The sequence below is a fragment of the Apis dorsata genome, unplaced genomic scaffold (assembly GCF_000469605.1).
Source record: "Apis dorsata unplaced genomic scaffold, Apis dorsata 1.3 scaffold_354, whole genome shotgun sequence".
Classification (NCBI taxonomy): domain Eukaryota; kingdom Metazoa; phylum Arthropoda; class Insecta; order Hymenoptera; family Apidae; genus Apis; species Apis dorsata.
This window is the reverse complement of record NW_006263620.1, coordinates 158,280-175,493: the sequence shown is the minus strand read 5'-3', so window position 1 is coordinate 175,493 and position 17,214 is coordinate 158,280. Positions and strand designations below refer to the sequence as shown.

Here is a 17,214-nt window from a genome sequence, read left to right as displayed (position 1 = left end):
AAAAAAAAAAAAAAAAAAAAAAAAAAACAAAAAAAAAAGAAACAAAACTGACTAGATAATGAAGAAAAGAAGAAAAGAAAAAAAAAAAAAAGAGATGAAATTAAAATTTCCTTTGCACGCGCCAAATCCATCTGTTTGAAGCGAAATGGAGGTATCGTTGCATTTATCTGGTTGGTTGTGGTATTAAATATTTTTATAAAAAGATCGTAGTACGTTCCAATACTGATTACAATGGTAAATTAGTGCGCAACATGCTACGCAATGCGAAACGAGAAACGCGTATCTCGCATCTCTCTTTCAGATAGACGCTTTATGAAATTTGGGGGAAAAAAAAAAGGACTATTTACCAGCGATCAGCAGTGCCGACATGTATACACGACATATATATATACATATATATTTATACTGGGTGTCTTCCCCGCAAATATAACGTTAATTATAATATTTCCGATCGTAGCTCGTATACAGTAGAATTTTCGATTTCCGGTTTGCCAAATTAGTCCTACACATTGAATTTTTTTTTTTTTTTTGGAATTTTATTGAAATTTTCCAACTTCATGTCTCATAGTTGAGAAAATTCATTTTAGAATGATTTTATGTATCTGGAATTTATTTATCGTGTAAAATTTTTCATTTTCCTTGGAATTTTTTGGCAGCCAAGAGATCGAAATTTTTAAACAAAAGAAATCCAAAATTTCGACGACGGAATACGAACGAAATTAAAATTTCTTTAAACATTGATGGTAAAAACAAAATTTTCTTAAGGAAAATTGCATTTCATTAATTTTGAAACGAAACTTGGAAAAGATTTAAATCTTTTTGAGTAAAATATTTTGATAAAATTTAAGTATGTATTATCAGTATCGCAATATACATTTTTTCTCGTCACAAAATATTCTTAAGAGAGGCAATTTTATAAGAAAAAAAAAAATTTGATAAAAATAGAAAAAAAAAAAAGAAATAAATGTATCTCCGTTGTCAATGTTTGGATTTCGTAAATTACGCTCAATATATTCACTATATATATATATATATATTTAACAATTATGTACCAGATTGTAAATGTGTTAATACATATATATATACTTATATAAAAAAACAATCGCCGAATAACATTTATCTTTTCGTCACTAGTCGTCCACTCGTTGATATAACAAGATCAATTATGTTACTGAAAGCAAAGGCCAACTAACGAAGTTAATTATGCACCAACAACCAGACACTCGTGAGATAACGTACAATCTCTTCACTGACGAGTTTTTTTAAATTCATCTTGAGAACCCTTATGTTTCTAGCCACCACTCTCTTTCTTTTCTTTTCTTTTTTTTTTTTTTTCCTAGAATTTTTTTTTTCTTTTCTCAGAAAAATATCTTTCTAAAAATTATATCAATCATTTCATCAAAATATATTATGTTATATTTACGTTAAATATTTATTATATTTTGTATAATATTATTTTATCAAAAAATCTTGAATTTTTAGGTAGTGACGAAATTCTTGGCACGATGGTACAAAATAAATAATTGGATCCCTTCTTTCTATTTTTATTCATTCTTGGAGAATGATATACAATGGTGATAAGATTTTTTTTGATATTTAAAAAAATTTTCTTTTTCTTATTTTCATGAGACACGTTTCAGAAATAAGTATATTATTTATTTCTCATTTTCATTCAATATTACAATTCCCATACGACTTTTATAAAATATAAAAATGCACTACTGTAATTTATCCACTAATTTTAATACTTTATAAAAATGTCTCTTACAGTTTTAGAATCTGTAACCTGGCCGTTTTATGAACGCTTCCTATCCTCTCGGACATTTTTCTACCATTGGACACATAATCGTCGTAACGAACTTCCTGCAAAACGTCGAATCCCAATTTGTCTGCGATTCGTTGGCTGTAATTCGAGGCGAACACACCGAATATTATTTTTGGAATAACACTCTGCTCCAGAATAATCCCGTCGATCGATGTTCTTCTCCTTGTGCCATTAAGTAGCCCTCGACCGAACTCGATACACTTCTGCATCATTTGACGGCCGATCCCACGACCTTGGTACCGTGGATTGGTGCCAAGATAGAACACCTCCATCGCTCCGTTCGTATTGTACCTCTCAAAAATATCCACATTGTCAATCTGGCCAAACGAGAGCAATCTCGATCACTGATTTCTTTGAAAATTCGTGTAATAGTAGTTTTTAATGGAGTTTAAAATCGTAGTGTAAACAGAGGTCTCTCTTCGAGTCTCTAATTAAAGTCTGTGATACAAGCAACTGAGGCTGAATAAATTGGAGGTGACACTTGATCTAAACGAGGCAATTCAGCCAATAACCAACGAATACTCACGTCATCGAGAAACTTGATCAATTTTCTACACGTCTGATGCTTCAAATTCTCCTCTATGAACGTATCCAGCTCGTTCTTCTCACCCTTCCTCGGTTTCGACTTTAAACGTACAAAATAAGTGAAAAGGAAACTTTCAGGGAAAGGTAATTTCATTAAAGTGGAATGAAAACTTACGTGAAGCTTGTTAAACGCCACTGCTGCCACTTCATCAGTCTTCTTGTCAACAGCAATCAACGTCATTCCATCTTTGATAACTTCCCTGAAGAGAAGATTCATTTCTTCTGGAGCTCCATCCTCTTCGAACATCCCCAAACCTATAGCCAGGTTTTCCTGTTTCATAGTCTCCGCCTGTATAGCCAAAGCATCCTCTACCTTATCTCTGGTGAGTAATTTATATTCCAGTTCATCGTCACAGTCGAGAGACATGGTGAAAATAACTGGAAAATTATTGAAATATTTGAAAATCAAAATGTCATTCACACGTTTTTATAAATAAACTGCATTGTTTCAGCTTTTCCATTGTTATTTTATTTCATTTTAAGAAACGAGAATAAAAACCTTTTATTTTAACAGATTGATGAACAATGACAAATGAAGAAGACAAATAAAGAGCAACTCGTTTGCACAACAAGATACAACAATATTTAAGAGAGAAAAAAAACGATCTTCCCGTCTGCAGATACTCTGACAGAGTGAAGCTAGTTTCGAGCGACCTACGCCCTATTAAAGCTTTTGTTGGTACAGCTCTACTGTCTTGATAAGCAGTCTTCATTTTTCAACATCCAATAATCCATGCATACTGAGAAAACGTTTCTATTATCTCTGCATATTGTTAAGTTATGAATAAAACGCAATTATCTGTCACTTTAAATTTCCTTAAATATTTTCAAGAAAATATTAACAATTGCGTTGAATATTTGAATATATTTGACAAAAAAAAAAAAAAGATTCACTAACTTTACACAGAATTTTCTCAAATAATAACACTTCAATAATACTTTTTGTTTTTATTTCTCAACAATATTGTATGTATTTGCTGGTTTTTCTTCGGCTACAATTATCGATAAACAGTGTTATTTCTTATCGCGTGTTTACATATTAGTTCATTCACTATAAGTTGATAACATAAAATTACATTTTATAAATACGGTTACAAAAATACGGAATGATTTTCTTTATTTATTTCATTATAGAATTTAATATGAGAAAATACATTTTTTTATGATATAAAATCTTACAAAAATACGGTTACAAAAATACAGAGTGATTTTCTTTATTTATTTCATTATAGAATTTAATATGAGAAAATATATTTTTTTATGATATAAAATCTTATAGTTTTTAAGAGTAGAAATCAATTAATATTATCAATATTAAATCTTAACAATTAAGTTTTATCTAAGACAATTTTTTAGCAACCAAGATGCAGTTTCGATGCTCATCTCCTATATTTTCGCTAAAAACTTTATTATTGAAATGGAATTCGTCATAGCTGATTGAAAACAAATCTTCGAATCCACACTTCGTCGCTATCTTCTGCGAATAATTGGACGTCATGATTGCTGATATCACGTTAGGTATTTTTTCTAGGTTTTCTATAATATTAGAATCATTTATCGTGACTGGTGTTTTTACAGAATTTCCCTTTTTTAACTTCTCTACTATCTTTATCGATGAAGTTACCAGCAGCTCTCCTATCCTACACTTTTGATTAGAAGGCAAAGTGGCCAAAAACATGATTTCAAAGATACAATCGGTGTTGTAGTGCTTGAACAAATCTATCCTGGTATCTATATTTATCATGAAATCTATCAAGGCTTTTGAAGATTTACACTTGCAATTATCCCTGAATATTTCAAAGGTACTTTTCTCTGATGAATTTTTGAGAAGCTGAAAAACGAAAGTAGGTCTTTTTTTATTATTTTAAACAATGAAATACGTATACTGAATGTTTTTTCTTCACCTGTATTTTGTTGAAAGCCACTCCAATAACTTTCCTACTGTTTGTATCAACAGCAACAACACTAACCCCATCCTTCGCTGCATCAAAACAGAGTTCCTCAAGTTCTTTGCTTGCACCGGATTCTGAGAGTAAGTCTACAGCTTTGCATACATTCTCGTGGACAAAGAAACTTTTCCTTATCACATTAAGAGCACCTTCGAAGGTATCATCGGTCAGAGACTCGAAAACGATAGCCCCATTGTTTATGGAGTCCCAGATACCATATGGTGATATTCTATTTCATTTTGGAATAAAATCAAATGTAATTTTTTTTAAGAATTTTTTTTAAGAATAACGATAAAAATTAATGGTTATATATTAATATGGTTAATATATTCTTGTTAAAATGAAAATTTTATCAAAAGAGATATATTCTAAATGGAATTAAATGATTGAGAATATTTTAAATAAGTAAACATTTTTTGTTAAAATTTTCAATTAAAATATAAATAATAATTAATAATTGGAGAAAAGAGAATTCAATTTTTTGCTTAATTCTTCTCTGTTTCTTTTCACCTCATATTGGAAGAAATCTTCAAACTACGGTGAATCACACTAAACTGACTATCACTTTTCGATTTCTTGAGAATATAAGGCAACATATATTATAACTTAGTAGTATAGCAACTTATATAGTTATCGCGACCTATCAGCAACATATATAACGATATATATAAACTAATGTATAATTAAAATGCATCAACAATATCTTCTACGTATATTAATTTATCCAATTTTTTTTCATTTTATCATCATTATATTTGAATTACCATTAAAAAAAAACCGATTGAAAACAAGAAAATAAGGATAAAAAAAGAAAAAGAATTATAATTTTTATACGATTCTATCAATCGAGCGATTAAGAATGGAAGTAGATATATTCATAAGACGCAAGAATATCTAGAAATTCTTTGGAGTCGAATGAATCATTATATCCAACAACAATATGAAGTAGTAATTGAGAAACATGATATATGGGAGTGAACTAGTGTGTGCCAACTAGATAGAACGTGAAAATATACATCAAAGATAAATTTAGTTGCCCCACAGATCGTTCATAGGACTATTAGCCATGTTCAAGTTAATTTGATTAGTTAATGAGACATATCTTAGTATGTCAATGAATTTGACATTCTTCCTCGAAGTTGTTTTGCGAGAAAAAATCTGTTGCTAATATTAGGCACTTTTGTAATTAATTTAAGTTTAATTTAAATATATGCTTATTTTTTTAATTACATACTTAATTAATTACATATAAATACTTATTTAGCTTTTAAAAAATTTTCAGGATTGATGATAATATCTATATCATGATAAATAATTCTATAGTTTAAAATAGGTGATTATTATTTATTTCTCATTATTATTTCTCTATTATTATGAGAAATAGCAAGATTTCATTAAATCATGCTAATTCTTGTAAATAATGGATTATATGTATAGGTATTATATATAAATACATAAATAGCTAATATATTGGAAAATAGTAGAAGAATAAAAATAATGATTTTAAAATTATAAGTTAATTGTGATAGAAATAAATGATAATAATTATTTTAATTGATTTAATTAATTTAAGATTACTATGATTATTTTAAACTATTAAATATGCAAAATTTATTCAATATTTTATTTTGAATTGAGAAAAGATTCAAATTTGAAGGAATATAGATATAAATAGTATATAAATATAATGAATATAAATATTTTAAATATAAAAAAAATAAAGAAATTTTAAAAAATATTTGTTTAAATAAAGAAATACTTTTTTTTAAATAAGAAATACAATTTTTTTTATTTATTTCGTACTTTTAATATTCAAATAAAAATTTTTCAAATGTCGATTAAAATATTAGTTATATTATACCAGAATTGAAAACATATTAAAAGATACATTGATATTTTATCATTAAGAATATATATTTCATAGAAGATATTCTGTCATATGTCAAAAGCGAAATTTAAATTAATTATCGAAAATTATATCAATGATTAAAATGATTAAATATGATTCAATATATGATATACATGATTATATATTATATTATGTAATATATTTTATTAATGTTTATAATCAAAAATATTTTTTAATTGTAAAAATTACTTACAATAATTTTTTTCTTCCGCAATGTTAAATATTTTGAAAATTCCTACATCTGTAGATTATTTATATATATGAACGAAATAATATGGAGAATGTTATTATAATTCTTGACAATGAAACATATTTTTCGCAAGACTTTGAATATAGAATTCTAAGTTATTTCTTAAGTTTAAATATAGAGATTGTGCAGTTGATGTTATCGCATTCTATAGTAATATCATATGATGAATGTAAGAGAAAAAATTATTGATTGATTGAATTGCAATAAATTAACAAACAGATTATTAAATGAAAATTATAGTAAGAAATCGCTAAATGATTAATTAATTACTTGACATATTATAATAAATATAAAATAAATAGAAAGAGATAAGTATTTTAAATTACAAAATCAGAAATGTTTTTTGTGCATTTTATCATCAATTATTAAAATTATATTAAAATAATAATAAAGAAAATAAATAGCCATAGAATATAATTATTGATTAATTGATAATTTTTAATATGATAAATGGGACAAATGTAAGAAACAAAAAATTTATATTTTAATATATATTTAGTATCATATATATATTTACAAAGAGAATATGAATCACTTTAGAAAAATTTTATGTAACTTGTAAAACCATAATAGAAACAATATTATGCGGAGGAGTATCTTGAAATATAGGGCGTCCATCGTCATCTCTATAATTCAAAAGATCCACATCCATTACACTTTTCAAACCTAATTTTTCTGCCGCTTTTTTTGAATACAAAGATGTGTATACTCCAAATATGAATCCTACATTCGGGATGGTATTTTTTACGAAAAAAATTGCTGCAGCCATTAGGGATTTTGAAAGTCCCTTCCTACGATAATTCTTATCCACAGCAATTGCATAAAATTCCACGGCTACTTTGGAATCTGGAAATTTTCCATATAAATCAGCCTTTTTACTGATTTCGCATAAATAATTGAAATATTGTTTCATTAATTTATTTGCAGGTGGATTATTAGTAAACGCTGCAGAAATCTCATCAGTGCCATCATGAAATTTTGAATTTTTACTAACTATCATGAGATTTACACCAATGATCTTTTTTAACGATTTTTCAATCGCTATAATACATGGTGAAAATTTGAAAATCGTACGTATTAATCGTTCATGATCGATTTTCATTGATTCCTTCTCTTCAACTGTTATAGAATTATTATCTTTCAGACTTTTCAACATAATCTCTTCCTTATCAAAATTTTCGTATAAGAAAGATAAAATTTCTGGTAAATGACTGTCATTCGCCCGTTTAAGAATATATAGATTATTTGACTCCATTATATTAATTGAATAAAAATTATTTCATATTATTTAATTCCATATATCTATATATATTTTTTGAATAAAAAGTAATGGCAAAACAGAAGGCTACATTACCAGTTTATATTTTATTCCATTAAATTAAATTATTTTCACTTAAAATAAATTTGCATTTTATATTTGTGTTTTTTATTTTTATATTTTGTGAATAATTATTTTATAATGTATAATTTTTTGTTTATGTAGGTAAAAAACACGTTATAACTTAATATTTTTTGTTATTACAATGAATCGTTCAATGAATCACTCGTTACTCGAAAGTAAATTCTTGGAAATACTATACATAGTAAAGTCTTACCTGATTGGTCAATATCTCAGTTGGATTATAATTCATTGATTGAAAATGTGATTTGTTTTAATATTTAAATAATTTTATTAAAATTAAAAGTTTTTTCTATTTTTTTAAATAAGAAATTAATAATATCAATTTTTAAGAAAATAAGAATCTAAAAATAAACATAAAGTGAATAATGTATGAACTATTGAGAAGTTTGATACTTTGATACTTAATATCTTGACGCTTATAAATTTAAAGGAAATTTAAAATTCATAATTGATTAATAATAAAAAAAACTTAGAATTAACTTAGAATTAATAATATTGATATTATATAATAATTGGAGATAATTATTATTGAAAAAACTTTTTTAAGCAATATTAAAATTATCGCCTCATTTTCGAACGCGCTCTTCCATTTTCGCGGCAGAGTGCGCAGTTGCGCATGCGTACATTAGGCATGATAACAAAATAAGATGGCTGACCAACGAAACAAATAGAGCGCCGTTGTAAATAACAAATGGTTCAAACACGTTTTAAAACGGAATTTCTTTAAAAAGCAGCCACTACACGGAATTCTGGAATCGCCTCGGTATTGGTGTTTCGTGTTTCCACAGTGTGGAATCATTATAGTGACAAGCAACGTGCAGTGGTGCATTCCAAGCCACGATTCATCGTTGAATGCGTCACGCGTGTGCATGATCATTGAGGAGAGCAATTAAGGAAGGAGCGAGCTAAGAATTACACATTGCCAGGATGCAATTGCGAAAGCAAAATTACCTCGCGTTACATCTCCGCTTACGGCTCGCCTAGCTCCTCATGCTAGTCTCGTCTTCCGAATTGCTTGAAACACAGCATGAAGGAGATGCTTGGAGGGTGCTGCGTGTGTTCTGATGAGAGGGGTTGGACTGAAAATCCATTAGTGTATTGTGATGGCCAAGGTTGTACCGTTGCTGTACACCAAGGTTTGTTTGTTACATAGATTATTACTATATTTTATATAGGATTGGACTATATTTGCATAGGATTGTATAGGACTATATTTTGTATAATTTAAATAAAAATATTCAATTGCAATGGTATGTTATGATGATTTTTCAGCTTGCTATGGTATCGTTACGGTACCCACAGGACCATGGTATTGCAGGAAGTGTGAATCACAGGAACGTAGTGCTCGTGTGGTAAGTTCTATAAATGATTTTTTTGAAAATTATATTTTATTTTATTTTTTAATTATTTTATAGCGCTGTGAATTATGTCCAAGTCGAGATGGAGCTCTTAAGAGAACAGATCAAGCCGGATGGGCACATGTGGTCTGTGCTCTTTATATTCCAGAAGTTAGATTTGGTAACGTAACAACAATGGAACCAATTATTCTACAATTGATACCATCTGAAAGATTCAGTAAGGTAAAGATTTTCTAAATTAGAATAATTTTCTTAATAATTATTTAAAATAAATCATATAATATGATCATTGTAGTCATGTTACATTTGTGAAGAACAAGGAAGAGGTAGTAGAGCAAATGTAGGAGCCTGTATGCAGTGCAACAAGACTGGCTGCAGGCAGCAATTTCATGTTACTTGTGCTCAGGCTCTTGGTTTGCTCTGTGAAGAAGCTGGCAATTATTTAGACAATGTAAAATATTGTGGATATTGTCAACATCATTATTCAAAATTGGTTTGTGTCACATTATTTAAAAAATATTTCTATATAATTTAAATTGATTATTTCAGTTTTGATTATCACAGTTTTATTTCATTTATAGAAAAAAGGTGGTAATGTAAAAACAATACCACCTTATAAACCAATACCTGCTGATAATGGTTCATCAGATTCATCTCCTGAAAAGGAAGCAGAGACCCCAATAAAATCTTCATCAAGTGGTAAACGAAAGAGTTCCAGCTCTAAATCTGCTACAAATTCTAAAAACAAATCAAATACTAGTCCAAGTCTAGAAATAAATGGCATTGCTGATGATAAAAGCAGTAGCGGCCGTAATACACCCAAAGACAACACCACAAATTCCAGTAAATTCACCACTTCCAACTTCGTAGAAACGATAGTCACTCAATCGGAGAGTGTATTTGGACATGACGGAACAACGTCCACCACTGCTACTATGGCAACAACAATTAAATCAGGATCGAACTCAAGTTCTGGCCATAAAAATAGTGGACAAACGAAATCTAATTCTTCATCATCGAACAAGACTTCGAGTCATAGTAAAAAGAGAAAGACAGGAGCACGAACACCGACTGTAATAGGAAACGAAAATTCAAATCAATCGGTCAGTTCTGAAGCCAGTGGTTCAGTTGTGGTTGCCGTCAGTTCTGTTATGCAGCAAGCTGTATCAAGTAATAATGTACAAACAACCATAACTGAAGCTACAAGCTTAAGTACGACTACTGAACCAGAAAAATCAAAAAAGGTAAATAAAAAATATTTGTTTTTATTTTGGCATATTTTATATTCTCAAATATTCTTATTAAGTTAAAGGTGGAAAGTCCCATCCCAAACACTCCAGTCACTACCGAAGTGACTACTACACCTGTGATAATGGCAGTAACACAATCTCAATCATCAATTGTTACTCAGTCACCAACAACTACTTCAAATAGTATAGTAGTATCAGTTCCATTGACTGCAACTTCGTTATCTAGTACAGTACAGAGTGTGGTAACAAGTGCTCCAACTCTATATCAGCAATTGCAACAAAGTATCATAACTACCGCAGCCGCTACAGAAGCCAGAACGAGTGCTATGTCGAATTCAGAAAGATTTATCACAGAAGAAACTCCAGCTAAAAGATCTCGGTAAGTTCGGATTAAAATTTTAATACTGATTTTTTTTTCAATTTGAAATTTTAGTAAAAATTAGTTAAAAATAATAATAATATTATATAATATATAATAAATATTATTTTTCTAAAGTTTTTAACTTACATTAATATTAGGTAATATCACAATAATTTATAAAATAAATATATAGTATGAAAAGAAGTAACGAAATTTCATGAAAATTTGAACAATTTAAAATGCGCGCCAAAATTGAACGCATCAAAATGGTTGACTAATTGGATAAACAAGTCTTTTTGTTTTTAACCTTTTATGTTTCGTAAAAATTATTCAGATATAAAAATCTCATTTAATATGGATTTTATTCAAAATATCATTTCATTAAAATACCATTGCATTGCTTAAAATCTTCGAAAAATATTGTGTTTCTTGAAGATGTTCGCGACACTATTACAAATTATACAAATGGAAGAACGAATTCAGGATTACTTTTTATTTTATTTTTATATGATATATATTGCAAAAAAATTCTGACAGAAAGAAATTATTGTAAACAACTATGATTTTTTTAACGTTTTTTAGTTTGTCTGTAGCTTTAAGAATACGTTGAGGTTATGTTTGTTTTTTCTACCACAAGGGGCCTCAAGGGCAACGAACGAAGGAAAGGAATAACGTGATGTTAACGGTAGTGCACAACGGTCTGTTTATGTTACATTTTATATAATATTCATTTCTGCAGAATTTTTTGAATATTTTTATTTTTAAAATTATATGAAAAAAGTTAATGAAAAATTGAGTGTAACTGGATACATAATTATGCATTTTGTTAATTTCTTAGTTCTCAATCATCAGATAAGCAAGAAAAACCTCGTAAACCAAAACGTGGGTCATCAAATAGTCAGCCAGCATTACCACAAGTACAACCACAAACACAACAACAACAACAATCTCAATCGACCGCTTCATCTGTAGTAACATCAGTATCTAGCAGTGCAGTAGTAACAACATCCAAAAGAGGAGCAAGAAGTAATCATCAAACTCCTCCACCTGCTGTAACTGTCGCACCTGTACCATCTATTATTCAAGGACCAACACTGAGCAGTGGGCATTTTAGTAGTATTGGCTCTAGTTCTACGAATACCATGGGTCCTACTGTCAAAGAATCTCCTCCAAGTAGTCCAGGTTCTGAAAGTATGAGTAGTAATGGACCAGGAAGGAGAAAAAGGAAAAGTGCGAGTGCGGCTTCTACAACACCAACACCTTCTGCATCTAGTACTCCAACACTTACAAATCCGAAAGAAGAAAAAGATGTAAAATTGTAAGAAATAGAGATGATTGATATAATAATGATATAAAATGATTTATTATATAAATAAATCTAATTTGAATATGTATTAGATTTCAGAATGGAGTTAGTGCACCACATATGTTAGGAAATCAATTAAATCCAACCTCTACAATGGCACAAAAAATGTCTGATACTCTTTCCCAAGAATTAGAAGCTCATTCTATTTTTACAGAAGCTAGTAATTCTACAACAAATTTAGTTGGTCCACAATTGCATAGTCGAGTAATTGCATCTGTAAGTATTTTTGAAATCACTCTAATATGATTTTATTTTTTAAAAAAAAATAAAGTGTTTCCATTGTTATTCTAACCATAATGTTATTTTACAAACAGATACGGTCCAATCAAACAGGTGCACCGCCTACGTCATTTTCTTCGGTTTTTAACTCTTCTAACAATACAAACACTAATACAAGCACTACCACTAATGCTAGTACAACCAATACCGGTTCTTTAGGCGGTGGAGCAATACCCCAAACACTTGACCAACTTTTAGAAAGACAATGGGAGCAAGGAAGTCAATTCCTGATGGAGCAAGCCCAGCACTTTGACAGTGAGTGTACGGCAAGGAAAAACATGCTTTCAGTTGCATGGGTTTGGTAAAATTGGGGATTTCTTCATTCGATCGAAAAATGAATGCATGGATTATTTTGTTTATTGTATCTTCATTGAATAATAGACTTGTACATCAAAGATACGTAATCAAAATTATACTGCTTTCTGGCTTGTTTGATTCATTAATCATTATATGGATTAAAGAAAAGTTTTACAAATCATAAAATTTTTTTTTATAGTCGCTTCCCTACTTTCTTGTCTTCATCAATTGAGAGCGGAAAATCTTAGGTTAGAGGAACATGTAAATAGTCTTCTGCAAAGAAGAGATCACCTATTGGCTGTGAATGCTAGACTTGCAATTCCTTTGACAACTCAACCTAGTGCGCACCCAGGTAATTTACTTGGTTTGTTTTATTGAATATTTAAATATTTTAAATATTTAATAATAAATTCTATATTATTTGTAAACAATTATAGTGAACAATATACATCCAACAGTCAACCCATCGCACCCTAATGTCCCACATCCCGATGTTCCACCAGGAGCCGCGGCCCCTGTTCCAAGAGTTACTAGGGAACCACGAGTAAACAACACATATATGCCTCATTCGAGTTCCAGTAATCATTCTACGACGTTAGAAAATGGTTTACCTCCAGATCCATCTCCTCCAGCTGCAGCTTCATTGTCACAATATCAACACCGAACATCGTTAATTGCACCTCAACCAAGTCCAACAATCAGGTAACATAATTATGCTTTATTGATTATGAGTACTGATATTGCAAAATTAATTTTTTACAATTATTATATACAGACACAGCCCAGCTGGAAATGCATATCATCAAGGACAACCTAGTAATATAGTATCTCCGGCACCGGCTAGTAATTCTAGTGTAGTGAGAAATTCATCTGTTACACCAGATCCTCTACGTGGAGTACCAAGGTAAAAGAATTTATTACGAGTAAACAATACAACAATAAAACAAAATATCTTTTATTTATTTATTTTAATAATTTTAAAGTGATTTTAAAAAATGAAGAATGAATTTAAATTAAAAGAATAGTATCGTAAAAAATAATAAAACGAAATGAATTTTCAAAATAGATATCCATATAATACATTTTTACATATAAAAAAAATACAATTTTATATTTTAGATCAGTGCCACAATCATCGAGCAATTATATGCCTTCAATGTATCAACCTACGATGTCGAGTCTGACAAGTAATCAAGTAGGTAATGTTCACAATCTTCATTCTCATGGACCTTCTCCACCCAGTCATGGACCACCAGGAAAACCCAGCTGAAGATAGGTGGAAAGCAAGGAAAAGTATACTGCGTCCGATGACAGTAGACGCGGTGAGATGTCATCGCCGTCCGAGGCGTGCTACCATCTTTAAAAATGAACAGAGGGAAGTCGTTTATTCTTCGTGCTTCTTTGCTAATTGGTTCGATCTTTGACTGGTCTCTAATCAATAAATGTGATCAGTTTGATAATTCAATATCTATTGACTGGAAAAGTAATATAAAATATTAACAAAAAGAAAACATTTGCATTTATCAATAATTGTAATTCACATTTTTATTGTTTTTTGGTGAATTTCGAGCAATTATCTATCTATTCAAAGTTAGATTAATTCTATAATAAGGATAATAGAGGCCTTGCAAATTCGAACGAAGAAGCAATTTAGAAATAGAGATTTTTTTCTTTCTTTTTTTTCTTTTTTTCTCTCTCTTTCTCTCTTTTTCTCTTTCCTTTGGTTGCACGTCATCGAGCACGTCTGAGACAATCTTAACATCATCATTATCCATCATTGTCATCGATATTGTATGATGATACAGTAAATCCGCAGATGTACAAATTGTAGATTGTAAGTTAATCGCGACTAATAGCAATAATGATTATGAAGTAGATGTACATTTTACAAAAAAAAAAAAGAAATCATGTGTGAGTCTGGTGGTACGACAAGGTCACTCATTTTTTCTATAAAGACATCTTTTTCTAAATGTTTCACTATTATTTTAATAGAAATTTATTTTGCGGATTTCTTTTAATGAGCTCGCAAAAGATAAAATTAAAATTGTAAATATTTTGTAATTGACCCATTTCACGACCTAATCGATGTATATTTTAATCTTATATGTATATATATATATACGTATATATATAACGTACAATATACTTAGCATATAATTTGAGCACTGCCTTCCATCAATGAAATGGCCGTGAAATGGGTCGAAGAAGTTATTTTTATTCATAGAATAATGGTTCTTATGGTTTCTTCAGAGCGGTTAATCGAACTACGATCATTAGATGGGAATTAAGAAAAAAATTGAAGTTATATCTAAATGGAATATTATTACGCGCTTCGTTTTCGCATAAAAAATCCATTTGCGATTATTCTTGGTTATATCTTGCCTTTTTTAATGGCAGCACATTTTATTTGGATTCTTATTCTATCAATAATATAGAATTTCGACTTTTGTCGATATGAGAGACGTAATCAAAAAAAAAACAAAAAAAAAAAAAAATAATTTTAGCTCGAAACTAGAGCTATTTGTATTAATGAAATTCTATTCGTTAAAAATTAAGAGTTATATACAATAAGGAGAATAATTTTTTGTCTCTCAGTTCGTCAAAATAAAAAAAATTTCATTTAAGAATTATCTATATTTTAATGTTAAAATGTGAATTTAGTTTTGTTTTTTAATTAATATTTAGCTAGTAAGAATTTTTACACTAATCTTTTTTATTCTGTTGTAGGAAATAAAATTTTAAAACGAAAAAGTCAATGTTACCATGTTGTGTTCTCAATTGGAAAGTATTATTTTTATGGACGGACAATTTTCGATAATGAAAAATAACGAATGTTCATAAGGAATCCAGAAAAACCACTAGGCTTACTTAGTATGATAAATGCGGCATCAAGCGTTCACGTCACCACTCAGGGAAAATCGATTTATTAAAATTCTAACGAGTTTTCTTCATGTACATCAATTGTAGCGAGCACGAACACTATTTCATATCATACATTTTTGAATCCAAAGAAATTATTTTACTTTCTTTATTTCTTCGTAGTACTTAAGTGTCAAATAATAAATTATTCGAGTAATTTCATCAAACAAAAAATATTTAAGCTTTTTAAAAATTTTTTTTTTATTTATGAAAATTTATATATTATTTTTAAGGTGTACGGTAGCATATAGTGTTCAATGCTACAATATGAAGAAAATAATATTCATAATTGGTGATTTATAGTCGAAAGTATGAAATGGTTTCCAAAAAAAATCAAGTGATTATTGAAGACAACAGTGTGTTTTTATCGACGAAGAATATTTTATGCGTTTATTATCTCAATGTAACGTTGCTGTACTTTTTTAAGATAATATACATTACGATAGAAGGGCAAGAAAGAATGAGAGAGAAGAAAGAGCAAAAAAGGCGAGAACAAAGCGTGTATAAGTGAAGTGTTAAAAACAGAGAGCAGTTAATGATAATGATATTTTTACACAGCAGACCGTGCCAAATTTTTGCAATCGAATCATTGAACTCCCTTGAAACTCTTGAGCAACATGTGCCTAAGTAACTGTTGTTTAAAATCTTGGGACTGGAATTGCTTTATATGATGGAAAATGAAAAAAAGAATGAAATTTAAACATTGCTCCTTTTTTTTTTTTATGCTCTCATTTATTTTGTGTTCATTTTTTAAAATTCTTCGTGTACAAATAAATTATTGTGTTCCTAATCCGCAGTGGATCGACTGTCAGAGATTTTTTTTTCGTTTGAAAATTTAACTTTAATTTGACCAAAGTCTTTTCTAATTCTAGGCTGCATTGGATTTATATAGAATGGACAAAAAATAAAAACGGAAATGTTTTTATGCTTAAAATTACAAAATTCTTTTTTTTTTTGGATGAAAATTGTACCAAGACTTTCGAAAATTTTTTTGTTAAATTTTGTATAAATTCAATGTGAGTCTGTTCATTAGACTTTTCTATTCGCTTGTAGTTTAATTGTAAACTTAAATATTTGGTACCTATATAACTTATGTACACAAGAATCGTTTAGGATAGATACGGTGTATCATTAGATTTGTTCGTATTAAGGACTTTGTATGCTCATAATAATAACAAAATAATTATTCAAAAATCAGCGAAGCAATGAGCAAAAACTATTTATTGGATAAATTAATTGCAGACTGCTCGAGTGCACTGGAAAGAGACCACGTAGTCCCATTGATGAGATAAAATCAATTTATTTCCCAGCCGTGCCGACATAAAAAGACAATTCAGACAATTGTAAATCATGAAATCACAATGTCCAAGCGGCAGCAATGCTTTGATTGGCCGAAATATTGGCACAGATCGTATTGTAGCATTTTGATACTCGAGATCTCTTCGCTAAGAATCATTGTTGGAC

The 17,214-nt window shown here is 29.3% G+C and overlaps 4 protein-coding genes across 8 annotated transcripts; 1 reads left to right on the top strand and 3 right to left on the bottom strand.

The window, feature by feature from the left end:
• Positions 1–1,634: 1,634 nt before the first annotated feature.
• LOC102677667 lies at positions 1,635–3,243 on the bottom strand. The gene is made up of 4 exons (XM_006618440.2): positions 2,911–3,243; positions 2,526–2,790; positions 2,352–2,450; positions 1,635–2,142 (listed from the first exon to the last, which is right to left on the bottom strand). Exons 2-4 carry the CDS (start codon positions 2,775–2,777, stop codon positions 1,765–1,767), a joined length of 729 nt encoding a protein of 242 aa, XP_006618503.1. The 5' UTR covers positions 2,778–2,790; positions 2,911–3,243; the 3' UTR covers positions 1,635–1,764.
• A 478-nt stretch (positions 3,244–3,721) lies between these two features.
• On the bottom strand, positions 3,722–4,970 carry LOC102676868. Of its 2 annotated transcripts, none has more exons than XM_006618436.2 (3): positions 4,870–4,970; positions 4,315–4,591; positions 3,722–4,241 (listed from the first exon to the last, which is right to left on the bottom strand). In XM_006618436.2, exons 1-3 carry the CDS (start codon positions 4,953–4,955, stop codon positions 3,750–3,752), a joined length of 855 nt encoding a protein of 284 aa, XP_006618499.2. In that variant the 5' UTR covers positions 4,956–4,970; the 3' UTR covers positions 3,722–3,749. The 2 variants fall into 2 exon arrangements, with proteins under 2 accessions (XP_006618499.2, XP_031367701.1); XM_031511841.1 differs by having other exon boundaries at positions 4,315–4,588.
• A 2,032-nt stretch (positions 4,971–7,002) lies between these two features.
• Positions 7,003–7,843, bottom strand: LOC102676735. Its single transcript, XM_031511842.1, has one exon. It carries the CDS (start codon positions 7,771–7,773, stop codon positions 7,066–7,068), a length of 708 nt encoding a protein of 235 aa, XP_031367702.1. The 5' UTR covers positions 7,774–7,843; the 3' UTR covers positions 7,003–7,065.
• Positions 7,844–8,543: 700 nt separating this feature from the next.
• Positions 8,544–16,425, top strand: LOC102676520 (protein AF-10). Of its 4 annotated transcripts, none has more exons than XM_006618434.2 (13): positions 8,544–9,056; positions 9,193–9,272; positions 9,336–9,500; positions 9,574–9,771; positions 9,860–10,522; positions 10,585–10,907; positions 11,728–12,207; positions 12,288–12,471; positions 12,570–12,789; positions 13,031–13,183; positions 13,290–13,533; positions 13,607–13,735; positions 13,951–16,425. In XM_006618434.2, exons 1-13 carry the CDS (start codon positions 8,948–8,950, stop codon positions 14,099–14,101), a joined length of 3,099 nt encoding a protein of 1,032 aa, XP_006618497.1. In that variant the 5' UTR covers positions 8,544–8,947; the 3' UTR covers positions 14,102–16,425. The 4 variants fall into 4 exon arrangements, with proteins under 4 accessions (XP_006618497.1, XP_031367695.1, XP_006618496.1 ...); XM_031511835.1 differs by having other exon boundaries at positions 12,570–12,795; XM_006618433.2 differs by having other exon boundaries at positions 8,545–9,056; positions 13,269–13,533.
• Positions 16,426–17,214: the final 789 nt, after the last annotated feature.

What these genes read in the sequence shown, in the direction of transcription:
- LOC102677667 (XM_006618440.2), bottom strand. Translation starts at nt 2,777, where the DNA reads ATGTCTCTCGACTGTGACGATGAACTGGAATATAAATTACTCACCAGA. An exon ending in TGGCGTTTAACAAGCTTCAC is followed by an intron (nt 2,451 to 2,525) that starts GTAAGTTTTCAT and finishes GTACGTTTAAAG; the next exon opens with TCGAAACCGAGGAAGGGTGA. An exon ending in TGATCAAGTTTCTCGATGAC is followed by an intron (nt 2,143 to 2,351) that starts GTGAGTATTCGT and finishes TCGTTTGGCCAG; the next exon opens with ATTGACAATGTGGATATTTT.
- LOC102676868 (XM_006618436.2), bottom strand. Translation starts at nt 4,955, where the DNA reads ATGTTGCCTTATATTCTCAAGAAATCGAAAAGTGATAGTCAGTTTAGT. An exon ending in AAGATTTCTTCCAATATGAG is followed by an intron (nt 4,592 to 4,869) that starts GTGAAAAGAAAC and finishes TCCAAAATGAAA; the next exon opens with TAGAATATCACCATATGGTA. An exon ending in TGGCTTTCAACAAAATACAG is followed by an intron (nt 4,242 to 4,314) that starts GTGAAGAAAAAA and finishes TTCGTTTTTCAG; the next exon opens with CTTCTCAAAAATTCATCAGA.
- LOC102676735 (XM_031511842.1), bottom strand. Translation starts at nt 7,773, where the DNA reads ATGGAGTCAAATAATCTATATATTCTTAAACGGGCGAATGACAGTCAT.
- LOC102676520 (XM_031511834.1), top strand. Translation starts at nt 8,948, where the DNA reads ATGAAGGAGATGCTTGGAGGGTGCTGCGTGTGTTCTGATGAGAGGGGT. An exon ending in ATAGTCGAGTAATTGCATCT is followed by an intron (nt 12,472 to 12,569) that starts GTAAGTATTTTT and finishes TTTTACAAACAG; the next exon opens with ATACGGTCCAATCAAACAGG. An exon ending in CCAGCACTTTGACAGTGAGT is followed by an intron (nt 12,796 to 13,030) that starts GTACGGCAAGGA and finishes TTTTTTTTATAG; the next exon opens with TCGCTTCCCTACTTTCTTGT.